The sequence below is a fragment of the Rutidosis leptorrhynchoides genome, chromosome 4, assembly GCF_046630445.1.
Source record: "Rutidosis leptorrhynchoides isolate AG116_Rl617_1_P2 chromosome 4, CSIRO_AGI_Rlap_v1, whole genome shotgun sequence".
In the NCBI taxonomy this organism is placed as follows: Eukaryota; Viridiplantae; Streptophyta; class Magnoliopsida; order Asterales; family Asteraceae; genus Rutidosis; species Rutidosis leptorrhynchoides.
The window spans coordinates 551,234,794-551,248,355 of record NC_092336.1 but is presented as its reverse complement, the minus strand read 5'-3'; the positions used below and the strand labels follow the sequence as shown (position 1 = coordinate 551,248,355).

At 33.6% G+C, this 13,562-nt stretch overlaps 1 protein-coding gene across 3 annotated transcripts; it reads left to right on the top strand.

Moving 5' to 3' along the window:
• Window positions 1-1,180: 1,180 nt before the first annotated feature.
• Window positions 1,181-12,882, top strand: LOC139839677 (potassium channel AKT2/3-like). 3 transcript variants are annotated; one of them, XM_071829808.1, is made up of 12 exons: window positions 1,181-1,335; window positions 5,430-5,718; window positions 8,534-8,758; window positions 8,848-9,006; window positions 9,835-9,892; window positions 9,982-10,299; window positions 10,422-10,661; window positions 10,954-11,274; window positions 11,447-11,641; window positions 11,734-11,809; window positions 11,918-12,484; window positions 12,567-12,882. In XM_071829808.1, the coding sequence occupies exons 2-12, from the start codon at window positions 5,456-5,458 to the stop codon at window positions 12,683-12,685; spliced, it is 2,541 nt and encodes an 846-aa protein (XP_071685909.1). In that variant the 5' UTR covers window positions 1,181-1,335; window positions 5,430-5,455; the 3' UTR covers window positions 12,686-12,882. The 3 variants fall into 3 exon arrangements, with proteins under 3 accessions (XP_071685909.1, XP_071685907.1, XP_071685908.1); XM_071829806.1 differs by lacking the exon at window positions 1,181-1,335 and adding an exon at window positions 5,084-5,255; XM_071829807.1 differs by lacking the exon at window positions 1,181-1,335 and adding an exon at window positions 5,086-5,242.
• The last annotated feature ends 680 nt before the right edge of the window (window positions 12,883-13,562 follow it).

Sequence of the window (13,562 nt, the reverse complement as noted above, 5' to 3'; positions counted from 1 at the left end):
GGTTAGAAACGACATTATCTTCAATAGCAAATTCACATGCCGATCTATCATTAGTCGGAACATCAAGTTAAAAGTGTTTCTTTGAACGTCTAATATCAAACTCGTGCATGGTCTTCAAGCTTACGTATGAGAGCAAAATCCTTATTTCTTTGTCAATATGATTGTTATTGTTGTAATCCTCTTTTTAGATTATGACTGTTTTTTCATTTTCTCATTGTAATTTTAATCGGTAGTTTTCATCGCTTTGATGAAGCTATAAATTCCTTTTTTAATATAAATTCCTTTGATGAAACTATCGTTTTTATTTTTTATATAATTTTTTTTTCTTCGCCAAAAAAGATAAAATAAAAAAAAAATGATGAGTCATAATAAATTTAATTTAAGTTATTTAAAAAAAGAGAGAGAAAAGTATGATGTGGATGTGGTTGGTATCTTTATATTATCACACTATTCTTTCTTTACATATAAATTCGACAAATAGTACAATCACTATTATTGGATGAATTTTCATGGATTCGAATTATATCCCACTTTAAGACTAAAGAAGCTTTTGGAGTGATGCAAATCATCATGATATAAAAAGAATATCTTTCCGTAGTAATACCATAATCATTGTATTTATGTATGTATTTTTTTTGAAAAGCAAGATATCATATAAAAATATAAAGAGTCAAAAATGTACAGGAGCACTCATGTTAGCTCCAACACACGAACAGGAAGGTAACTAAAAAATTACAACAGAAGTTTGAAAGGACCAGGAGTTGTAGAGATGGCAACCCTCGGTCAGGAAACATATGTTATGTATGTATAAATTTTTTAGATAAAAACTAATTTTTATAATCGGGTAAAAAAATTGTATCTCCAAATGTTGGATTAAATTACTGTAATTTCTAGTACAATACACCAAATTACTGTGGTGTTTAATATCACAAAGCACACACAAAAAGTCGTAGCAAGACATCACATTGCCGATGGACCAGTAGTGTATGGTGGTTTGATCCTATGTGTCACGACCTACCTAGCTTACTATAGGATTAACAATGTGTGGTCAACGTCATAGTCAAATAAATTCATAATAATTACCACAATTCAGCTCCACTCATTTTTTGTACCGTGTCACATGCAAATACAAAAACATCAATTCCATTATTTATGTTACATACACACATCAATTCAATTGCTCCACTTCTTCACTTGGAATAACTCTTAGGACCACCACCACCATTGTCATCACCACCATCATCACCATTCACCATCTTTGATCATTTCAAAGAGGCGAGATGGTGAGATCCGAATCACGTTATCGCATCTAGAGATCGACTTTCTACGTAAAACGTAAGAAAAGACGGTAAATCTTACTTCAATCTCAACAAGTTTCTCTTGACACTTGTTCTATATGTTTATGACATGTTACATAAGTCACATAACGGATTTCGCTACACTATATGTATGGTTAACCTTTGTCTCGCTTTTTTTAAATAGTCGATTATAATTTTTCCTTGATCATGTTTTCGATCTCTAGGAACTCAAGTTCATAACATTACTCATGAATTCGAAGATGGATGTAAAACAAGCGATGTTTCCGATGCCATTTTATGGAAGTGCATCAAGTGATGATAATATGAAAGAGAGGTATAAAGATTGGAGGAAAGGTAAACATGAAAAGGGAGAATATGAAGATGAACCTTTTAATTTAAGGAGTTTGTCAAAGGTTATAATTCCTCCATTGGGTGCTTCATCAAACGATACACAAAACAATGTTCACTCAAGATCCATCATCATCATCTCTCCTATGGACTCCAAATATAGGTAACAACTCATATAAATTTCTTGTGTGTCATTTATTAATTCATAAATATAAATGTAGAGTATGATTTATGGTGATTGTCTATATGCAGAAATAATCACCATGTATCTTATTTTGACTGCATTGTCAACGGAAGTACTGTTGTAAACTATTATTTATGGTGATTGTCTATATGTAGAAATAATCAGATGTCGAAAACCTTTGATTTAAATATTCATTTATGGTGTGCCTTTTTAAAAGAATGCAATGTTTACAAAAACGTATCATATAGAGGTCAAATACCTCGCAATGAAATCGATGAATGACGTGTTCGTCCATATGGATTTGGAGCGATCGTCACAGATATGGATAATTATCCATTAACCCGCTTCACCCGACGAATATGGATATGGATGGATGAAAAGTAAAAAAAATAAATGGATATGGATATGGATACGACCTCACCCGATCCATATCCGATCCATTGTCATCCCTAGGGTGAGGATCACATCCCTTAACTATTAATATTAAATATCAATAATAATAATAATAAAATAATAATAATAATAATAATAATAATAATAATAATAATAATAATAATAATAATAATAAAAATAAAAATAAATAAAAAAATAAAAATAAAAATAAAAATGGATGGATGGACGGACGGACGGACCTTCATGAAAGTTTCATAATTTTAATAGTATTCGTAATTTTGCCAAAAAAAAAAAAAAAAATGGACAAATAAATTAAAGCATAAAGTTTAAAGTGGTTTAGTAAAGGAGTACTTGTACGGGGTGATTCCAATTTTGTGCATCGGTAGGTTGTTCTGTCAAAACGATATGAATTTGATTTGATAAGAATAAGCAAAGATTCTTGCTGTGTGTATAAAAGTAGACCATACAAGTTTCTTTTCACCATGGTCCATGTTCCCAAATATATTCTTAGTATAAAAAATATGAAAAAATATTGGAACTTATATGTACTCGATTCGGACAACAATGGGGCCGTTTTTTTGGGTTTACTACCTTCGTCGTCGACAACTTTATTCGGGAATGATTCGTCGAATGTTTTATCGTACGAGTTTGAGAATAGGTCGGGAAAGGAGGTTCATTGCGACATTGTGTTAAAATAAGCGGTATGGTAGCAAGGTCAGACCTAAAGGGCGATGAGTCTGTTCTCGAATGAGTTTACTTCTTACTGTATTGATGTTTAGTTTTCTTGGTGCTCGGCTAGTTCTATTGTTGTTTAACTGTTTTGTTTGGTTTATGTTGCCGGTTCTTAGAGATAGTTTTATTGTGCCGTGTTTGTTTGACTTTTTAGTTCTTAATTTGTTCGATTCACCTCGGTTGTAGATATCATTAGATTTGTGTTCTTGGAGGTATGTTTTTTTAGTTTCGAGCCGTGTCGTGTTTCAGTTGTATCTTCTTTTTTTTTTTTTTTTTTTTTTTGTCTTTTTCATCATTCAATGAATATGCCTTAGTTATACTAGTTATTTTTGAAAAAAAGGGGTCTATTTTGTTGTTATGATATATAATATAATGTTTTGTTATAAAGTAATTATTATAGTGTTTTATAGCTTATGTGACGTTAACGGAGTTAAGAGTGTGAAAATTTTAATTACGTTAGAGAGTGATCTAGACGATACTAAATTTTAATTAATACAATACTTCTTTCTTTCTATTTTAAATGTCCTGAATATTTGTTGAAATTAAGATATGTTGGATGAATGTCATTTATCCTTTTATATTGAACTAAGTTTGACTATTTATGAAATGAATGGTGAAGAGTAATAATTGAGAACAAAATGGATACTGTATTGATATTTAGTAGTTATTTTGTAAGTGAATAATTATTTTAGAACAAATAGTAAGTTGTATAATTTATTTATTTATTTATTTATTTACTTATATACTAAAACTCACTCACTCATGGTATATACTAAAATTCATGACCGAAATGGTAGTTTCAATTCAATTTGATTGTCTTTTTAAGTTTACGTTCACACTACAAAGGGTCTCTCAATTTCGGCTTAATTACACAACGGCCTCTCAAGTTTCCACTTTTTCAGGAGTAGAAAGCGTAAATATATAATTTTATTAAAATAAAAGAAATTAATTCCACCTGAATTTTTAACGGGCCCTATCTTCTCGCTTGGTCCGAGTTAAATTTTTTCGAGTTCACCGTTCAACTCAAAAAAATCAGACAGATCCAACGGGACTAACTATACGCGAAACGGACATCGTTAAAAAATACTAAATAACGGGCCCTATATTCTCGCTCGGTACGAGTTAAATTTTTCCGAGACCACCGTTCAACTCGAAATAATTTTACGAACACAACACGACTAACTATACGCGAAACGGACATCGTTAAAAAAATACTAAATATTTCGGGCTATAATTCATACATATACATACACGTCCAACAAACAATCCAACCTACTAGATATATTAGGTATCAAACAACGTATATCCAAATTTGACCGCGCGTTGAATACAACCGCAGCAACGCGCGGTCGAATTTTTTTCTAGTTAATAATAATAATAATAATAATAATTATAATAATAATAATAATAATAATAATAATAATAATATAATAATAATAATAATAATAATAATAATAATAATAATAATAATAATAATTGATAACTGATACTAATAAATAATAAATTAAAGTTATTAAAAAAAGAGAGAAAAGTATGATGCTGATGGTATCTTTATATTGTCACACTATTCTATTTATAAATATAAATTCGACAAACAGTACAATCACTATTATTAGATGAATTTTCATGGATTCGAATTATATCCCACTTAGACTAAAGAAGCTTGTGTGGAGTGATGCATATCATGATATAAAAAGAATATGTTTCTGTAGTTAATACCATAATCATTGTATTTATGTATGTATCTTTTTTTATATAAAAATTAATTTTTGTAATCGGACAAAAAAAAAAAAATAGTATCTCCAAATGTTGTACGGAGTATTAAAATTACTGTAATTTTTATTAGTACAATACACCAAATTACTGTAGTGTTTAATATCACAAGCCCACACAAAAAGTCGTAGCAAGACATCACATTGCCGGTGGACCAGTAGTGTATGGTGGTTTTATCCTATGTGTCACGACCTACCTAGCTTACTATAGAATTAACAATGTGTGGTCAACGTCATAGTCAAATAAATTCATAATAATGACCACAATTCAACTCCACTCATTTTTTGTACCGTGTCACATGCAAATACAAAAACATCAATTCCATTATTTATGTTACATACACACATCAATTCAATTGCTCCACTTCTTTCACTTGGAATAACTCTTAGGACCACCACCACCATTGTCATCACCACCATCATCACCATTCACCATCTTTGATCATTTCAAAGAGGCGAGATGATGAGATCCGAATCACCTTATCGCATCTAGAGATCGACTTTCTACGTAAAACGTAAGAAAAGACGGTAAATCTTACTTCAATCTCAACAAGTTTCTCTTGACACTTGTTCTATATGTTTATGACATGTTACATAAGTCACATAACGGATTTCGCTACACTATATGTATGGTTAACCTTTGTCTCGCTTTTTTTAAATAGTCGATTATAATTTTTCCTTGATCATGTTTTCGATCTCTAGGAACTCAAGTTCATAACATTACTCTCATGAATTCGAAGATGGATGTAAAACAAGCGATGTTTCCGATGCCATTTTATGGAAGTGCATCAAGTGATGATAATATGAAAGAGAGGCATAAAGATTGGAGGAAAGGTAAACATGAAAAGGGAGAATATGAAGATGAACCTTTTAATTTAAGGAGTTTGTCAAAGGTTATAATTCCTCCATTGGGTGCTTCATCAAACGATACACAAAACAATGTTCACTCAAGATCCATCATCATCATCTCTCCTATGGACTCCAAATATAGGTAACAACTCATATAAATTTCTTGTGTGTCATTTATTAATTCATAAATATAAATGTAGAGTATGATTTTTATTAACAGATAATTAAAGGCCTTTTTTGTTCATGTATTCGGTAAAATCATGTATTTTTACTTAAAATTTCTGCATTCTAATTGAATAATTTTGTGATCATTTTTAACTCTTTCATCACCCGAATTTATGCTATTCAAGACTTCTCATTACCTCAAAAACTAGACTATCTAGTATCTAACAATACCATCATAAAATGTTGGGTGATACTGTATATACATTTAGAATTAAAAAACTTAGCAATTTCTTGCGAACATGTAATAGCTATATCAATTTACCTGAATGTTCTAAAGGAAAATTGTTATCTTTCTTTTTTTAGAAATGTTCAATTATAATAATCATCTTCGTCACAACTTTTTATTACTATACTAATTATACCAGAGAAAAGAGACGGAGTCGGTTCTGTTATTTGCATACTTGGAAACTTAATTATAGACGTTTTGTTTTAGGACAAATTTTATGGTAACATATGCAACTTTATTAATTGTACATTGACCTTGTTATCGTCAGTGCCTCTGCCTCAGGGGTATACTTAGACCATTCGTAACGGTAGGGGGCGTGAGTTGCTTTTTGATGACTAGGACGTGTGGGTTGTTTGAGTGAAGTAGTGGTGGTGTGGGTTAGTGGTGTGGGTTAGTGGTGTGAGTTAGTGGAAAGCTGATGTGACATTTTATTTTTAATTTTTTCTGTTTTATTTATTTATTAAACCTTACTACGGAGTAATAAATAATACTCTATGCCTAAGTTAAAATTAGGGAGTAATATAATACTCCGTAACTAAGTTAACATTAAAATTAAAATCAATATGCATATGTATGCTGATATCCGTATTTATTTTTATTTATTTATTACATACACACCCACCTACCTTTATCTTCTCTCCCCAATATCTATCTTCAACTCCATATCCATGGAGACACTGAAACTTAAATTTCCATTTTCTTCTTTTATTTCATGGTAGCTAGAATTGACATGGGACCCACTCACTGCCCAAATTAGCCATCCAGCTCGCGTCACGTAGACTATCCACCCTCCCACACCCGTCTCTCTGCGCGTTGCCAAGCCACGCACCAAACTGCTGCCCCTCTTCCCGCCCCTTCCCCAAGCGCCGCTACTCCATCGGGGTGAGCGTGGCCGGTTGCCACGTCGGCTCCCACGGCGTGAGCCCACCCCCGTTACAACCGGTCTTAATTGTCCATCTAAGATGATCAAGATCCGACTTTATTGTTCATTTGGTCTTGTACTATTGATTATTGACACTATTTTAACTCTTACGATATTTGGACTTTAAACTACTTTTACTAATCACTAACCTCTAAATTATTGGTTTCAAAAGTAACAACCAGAAATGAAATTGTGCATACGGCTGTTTGTAACGGTGCAAAGTGACACCGTCACTTTACCATGTGGCAATGAAGAAACGCAATGGAGTGTCACTTTGTGGCGTTACTTTGGTGTGAGTTAGAAAGTGACACCAAAAGAAATTTGGTGTCACTTGTTTATTTTTTTTTATTAATTTAAAAATATTAATTTTATCGTTTTTTAATACTTAACTCAATTATATTTTAACACATCATCACAATACTCCTAACTAGCACCAAAAAGAAACATCACCACTACTCCATCAAAAAAAGAAACACGTCCTACTCAGCAAAAAAGTGCAAAAAGGCAAGTGACACCACAAAGAAACGCCCCAACCGTTACAAATAGTTTAATACTTTACTAACTAAAGTTGAAATTTAACGGAGTAGCTAGATTGTTCACATGTTTTGTTTTTCGGTTTTCCGCTTATTTAGTTCGGTGTGGTTGGTTTGAAATATATTATAGAGCAAAAGTGAAAACTGAACTGAAATTGAATTAATATTTTGAAGTCAAAAACTAAAACCAAATTTATATTCTGTTTGGTTTTGATTAAATTAAAAACCAAACCATCATAACTTTAACCAAAATGATCATAAAACATCGATGCTTAATTCAATTTTTAATTTATCGGTGGTCTATATATGCTAACATAGTATATATTATTAATATTAACTAGTTAAATTTTTTTTTTTTGAATTTGGTTTCCAGTTTAACTGATTTTTAAAAAGTAAAACCGAAAGTCAAATACCAATTAGGCATTGCCCGAACGGTACCCCGGCTTACCGGGTTTGGTGGGTGCATAAAGTTATGAGTTCGAATCTCGTCGTCGGCATTTCTTCCTGAGCTTGTCCAATGTCAGTTGCTCAGGGTGTGTTTCCCGCCTGTCGTGGGCCCGTCAGTGACTCCTAACTTAGTTAACCATCCAGGCATAGCTTGGATGGCCACTAGGGCCCTAATGAAGCGAGAGGTCACGGGTTCAAATCCAGCCACTGGCAAAAATGGACGAACTTAATAGTGACCCTTGACTAGAGGGTGCTTTTCCTGGCATCAGGGTGACACATGGGTTCCCGATGTCCTGACGTTTATCCGCTGCGGGGGGCCAATGTGCCCGTTCATAGTTGGGGTTCCTCGGTTATCAAAAAAAAAAAAAAAAAAAAAAAAACTTAGTTCAAAAAAAAAAACAATGATAGTCAAATTCAGATTTGTAAACCGAACCGATATCAAACCAAAAATCGAATTCAGACTGTTTGTTTCTTTTTTTTTTTTTAATTTCACTTTTCGAATTTACCAATTTAAAATCAAATATTGAACAGTATCATTTAGCCTCCATGTGTTATAACATCTATGTATGTTAGATTGAAGACTGACTTGTGATTTTTTGTGTAGGTGCTGGCAGACATTAATGGTTATAATGGTAGCATATTCAGCATGGACATATCCATTTGAAGTTGCATTTCTTAAATCCTCTCCACAATCCCACAAACATCTTTACATTGCTGACTCCATTGTTGATCTCTTCTTTGCCTTTGACATTATCTTGACCTTTTTTGTTGCTTACTCTGACCCCATCACTCATCTTCTTGTTCGTGATCCCAAACGTATTGCTGCCAGGTAGACTAGTACATAGACATATCAAGGATTTACACTTTTTACTTACGTGATTATCGATTTGGTTTGAATTGATTTATTCGAAAATTTAGGTACTTATCGACATGGTTTGTTATGGATGTGGCGTCAACAGTGCCATTTGAACTAATTTTCTACGCGCTCACTGGGAAACATCATATGGCTTTACCGTCTACCATCTTGGGCTTGCTTAGATTTTGGCGTCTTCGGCGTGTCAAACAGTTTTTCACCAGGTTTGTTGCAAATGTTAATCAAGAATAGTAAATTTAAGGTGAGTGGCTCCATTCTGGTGGGCCCCGTCACTGACTCCCAAACCGCCATTAAAAAATGTAGTAAATTTGAAATGCTGACATGGAATGCCAATTCTGTACTTAGATGTTGATGCTTTAGGCTTTGTTCCAGAGTTTGATTTTGGATGGATAGGAAATGAAGTGAAAAGAAAATTTAAACATTTGGTGTTCTTGAGTTTTAGTTTGAAGAGAAAGGAAAGGAAGTGAAGTGATTATTCAGTGTAATTTTCCTTTATATGCTTCCTTCCAAATTGGAAGGATTCAACTCCCCTCCCCTTCATTCCCTTTCATCTCATTTCATTTCCTTTCTTAAATAACTCTGGAACAGAGCCTTAGGCTGTGTTCCCTAGTTTAATTATGAAGGAAAGGAGATGAAGTGAAAGGGAATGAAAGGGGAGGGAGTTGGATCTTTCCAATTTGAAAGGAAAGATCTAAAGGAAAATAGACCATAATAATCCATCAACTTCCTTCCCCTTCATCTTTGTTATGAACTCTGGAACACCAATTATTTTTAGTTCCCTTTCACTTCTATTCCTTTCTCTCCAAAATAAAACTCTGGAACAAAGCCTTAGTGGTAAAAAGAGTTAGGAAGCCCGTGAGTTGCGGCGAGTGTAATAACTTTTTAAAAAATATAGATATTTTGAAAAGGATAAAATAGCTGACATCTGATGTCAGCGCGGAGATGTTAAATGCTAATTAGCTTAAGAGTCATGAAGTTTGGTTGTTTTGATTAATGATTTTACACGATTCGTTTATGGGTTATTATTGCAGACTTGAAAAAGACATAAGATTCAACTACTTCTGGGTCAGATGTGCAAGGCTTCTTAGTGTAAGTTTATTATTTACATAAACACTAACATTTAGATCAACATTGTGTTTAAATTGTGATTATTTTAAAATTTTATGGTGATGTCACAGGTGACTTTGTTTTTGGTACATTGTGCTGGTTGCATCTACTACTTGTTAGCGGTGTTGTATCCCCGTGAAGGAAGGACTTGGATTGGGTCAATGAATCCGAATTTTCGAGAAGCAGATCTTTACATTCTGTACATATCCGCCATATATTGGTCTATAACCACTATGACCACCGTTGGCTATGGTGATCTTCATGCTAATAATGCAGCAGAGATGGTTTTTATTATCTTCTATATGCTCTTCAATCTTGGCCTTACTGCCTACATTATCGGAAACATGACCAATTTAGTAGTCGAAGGCACCCGCCGAACCATGGAATTCGTAAGATCTAAATTCCTTCTTTACTTAAAGTTGACATTAAAAGCCAAACTAGTATGTCTCAAATATGTGATGGAAAATAAATTGTTACTAAAGTGAAACTTGTAACTTTTATGTCATTGTAGAGAAATAGCATTGAAGCGGCATCAAGCTTTGTCGGCCGAAATAGACTGCCAAAGAGGCTTAAAGATCAAATTTTGGCATACATGTGTTTAAGATTCAAAGCAGAGAGCTTGAATCAACAACAACTAATTGAGCAGTTGCCAAAAACAATATGCAAGAGCATTAGACAACATCTGTTTTTGCCGACAGTTGAAAAAGTCTATCTGTTTAATGGTGTCTCAAGAGAAATTCTATTACTTCTGGTATGAGTTATGATCTAATACTTTGACCTTTTTATGTCAAAAATGTTTGTACCTTTTCCTTTCCCAAAATTTTAATTCTATTTCAGTATAAGTGATGGTAGTTTGACTTTAAAAGTCAAAATGTTCCCTTTATTTTTAGTATGATGTAGTCACCACCACAGTGGCTTAAAAACACAAAAAATGACATATTAAAAGCAGCTTCAACTTAGATAGGTTTTGTGTTCATGGAACTTTTCGTTACCATTAGAAGCTCAATAAAAATTTAATGGATGCGTACGATTTATAAAAACAGGTTGCTGATATGAAGGCTGAATTCATACCACCAAGAGAAGATGTTATTATTCAAAATGAGGCACCTGATGACGTGTACATAATCGTATCAGGTGAAGTAGAAATATTAGAATGTGATCCAATGGAGAAAGAACATGTGCAGGGTGCTCTGCATTCGGGCGACATGTTTGGAGAAGTTGGTGCACTTTGTTGTAGACCACAATCTTACACCTACCGAACCAAAACCTTGAGTCAACTCTTGCGGTTCAGAACCACCGCTCTCATTGAAGCAATGCAGACCAAACAACCCGACAATGTTTCCATCCTTAAGAACTTTCTTCAGGTTCGTTTAACGGCTTTCTTCAAATTGTCATGACATAAAGTCACAATAATCACTTTTCACCGTGCGTTTGATTACCTCTTAAAGAAATGGTTCTGATACTAAACCATTCAGCATTTAATATTTAACTTGTTTATTTCCCACCTCTGAATTTTGCTTCATATTATCTAAACAGCATCACAAGAAGCTTAAAGATCTGAACTTAGGTGACTTATTGTTGGATACTGGAGAAGAGGGTATAGATGGCGATCCAAATATGTCGATGAACTTGCTTACGGTTGCTGATACCGGCAATGCTGCTTTTCTTGATGAACTACTTAAAGCGAGGCTTGATCCCGATATAAGTGACTCAAAAGGGCGAACCCCTTTGGTAATCTACTAAATCGATATATAACCTCTCTCATTATATACATATAAAAAGGAAGGAACGATTTGTGATCATGTTTATTTTGCCGTCTTTAGCACATAGCAGCATCAAAGGGGCATGAAGAATGTGTTTTGGTTCTTCTAAAACATGCATGCAACATACACCTTAGAGGTATAGCTATTTGGACTACTAACTCATTTTAATTAATTCTTTCTAAATTGAATAATGTTGTTTGAAGAAAGGAGACTAACATATAGTTATGAACTATATAATATGTAGATACGGATGGTAATACTGCATTATGGGATGCCATAGCATCAAACCATCATTCGATATTTCGAATTTTATTCCATTGGGCGTCCATATCTGACCCGTTTACAGCTGGTGAGCTCTTATGCACAGCAACTAAAAGAAACGATCTAACGGTGATGAAAGCCCTCTTGAAACACGGTCTGCTTGTGGACTCAAAGGACCACCATGGATCAACTGCATTTCAAATAGCGGTTTCTGAAAACAATATAGAAATGGTAAAGCTGCTTGTGATGAACGGTGCAAATGTAAATGAGCACACGCTCAAGAACAAGACTATGAAGGATTTAGTGGCAAAGGCGGAAGTTGGTCACCAGATCATTATGCCCGATCATGAGCTAGTAGTGGAGAAACTTGATCAATGTGGTCCGAGAGAGGACGTGGATAAGGGTATTTTTGGTAATTCTCAAGGAAAACTTGTTGGTAGGGTTAGTATTTATAAAGGGCTTCCTTTTGTAAGAAAGAAGATTTGTTGTACAGAGGCTGGGAAACTTATTAAGTTACCAAGTTCACTAATGGAGATCAAGATTATTGCAGGTACATATTTGTATATTTACTTCAAGAATGTATTTTTTTATAGTAATTACTAAAACTTCTTTTATGTATTTTCTTTTTTAAGGTGAGAAGTTTGGATTTGATACTACAAATGCAGTAGTTACAAATGAAGATGGAGCAGAGATTGACTCTATTGAAGTGATTAGAGATAATGATAAGCTTTTTATAGGAGATATTCCTTGATTATATGACCAATAATAAAACATATAAAAAAGGATCTTGGTTGTCGAGAATTTCATATTATTATATCATTAAAGTAGTTAAAGTTACATACAGATGAACAAATGTCTACTCTCTAGATGTTTGCAGGCAACATATTACAACTGTGTTTGGATGTATAATGATAACTGTATTGAGACATTGTTGTGCTAATACTTTGTTGCTAGTAAATCATCATCAAATAACAAAATTATGCAAAAATAGTATGGAAGTTATTGAAATGTTAGAAATATATCTCTTCTTATATAATATTATGATGAATTAATGAAAAATGATGAATGATGAATGCTCATGATGATGATGAATTGATAATAGAGAGAGAACATTGGCCTTAGGCAAGTGAGTCGGGTTGGATCAGGTTGGGTAACGGGGTTGAATTCAGTTTGGCTTGAACTGGGTCATGAGTCGAATGGGACAGCTTGCAAATTGGGTTAAATAACCATGTCGGGTCCAGTTGGATCATCCAGAAGGACTATCCAAGTAATTCTTTTTTATTCATAAAACTAAAGGTAAAAAGAATTTTAAAATATTAAAGAAAGATGACTCAACCCGTCCCGGTTTCAACCCGAGTTAACCAACCCATGCAATCCGAACCATGACCCATTTCAACCCAAATTCAATTCGAGCCGTGACCTACCTGACCCGTTTTCAAGGTATATATGTGACCCGTTCAGCCCGCTAAAACTTTTTAAGATTGGAGACCCGTTTAAAGCCGTTCAATAAATTTGACTTACAGAGACGTGAGTTAATCAATCAACTTGATCTCTGTATTTAGTTCATTTTAAAAATAAAACTAACGTGCTAAAAGATTTTGATAAATTTTATCAGTCACCATCATAAT

Excerpts from the sequence above, each read along its gene's own strand:
- LOC139839677 (XM_071829808.1), top strand. The coding sequence starts at position 5,456 with ATGAATTCGAAGATGGATGTAAAACAAGCGATGTTTCCGATGCCATTT. Across the intron at positions 9,007-9,834 it reads GTCAAACAGTTTTTCACCAG|ACTTGAAAAAGACATAAGAT; the intron begins GTTTGTTGCAAA and ends TTATTATTGCAG. Across the intron at positions 9,893-9,981 it reads GATGTGCAAGGCTTCTTAGT|GTGACTTTGTTTTTGGTACA; the intron begins GTAAGTTTATTA and ends GTGATGTCACAG.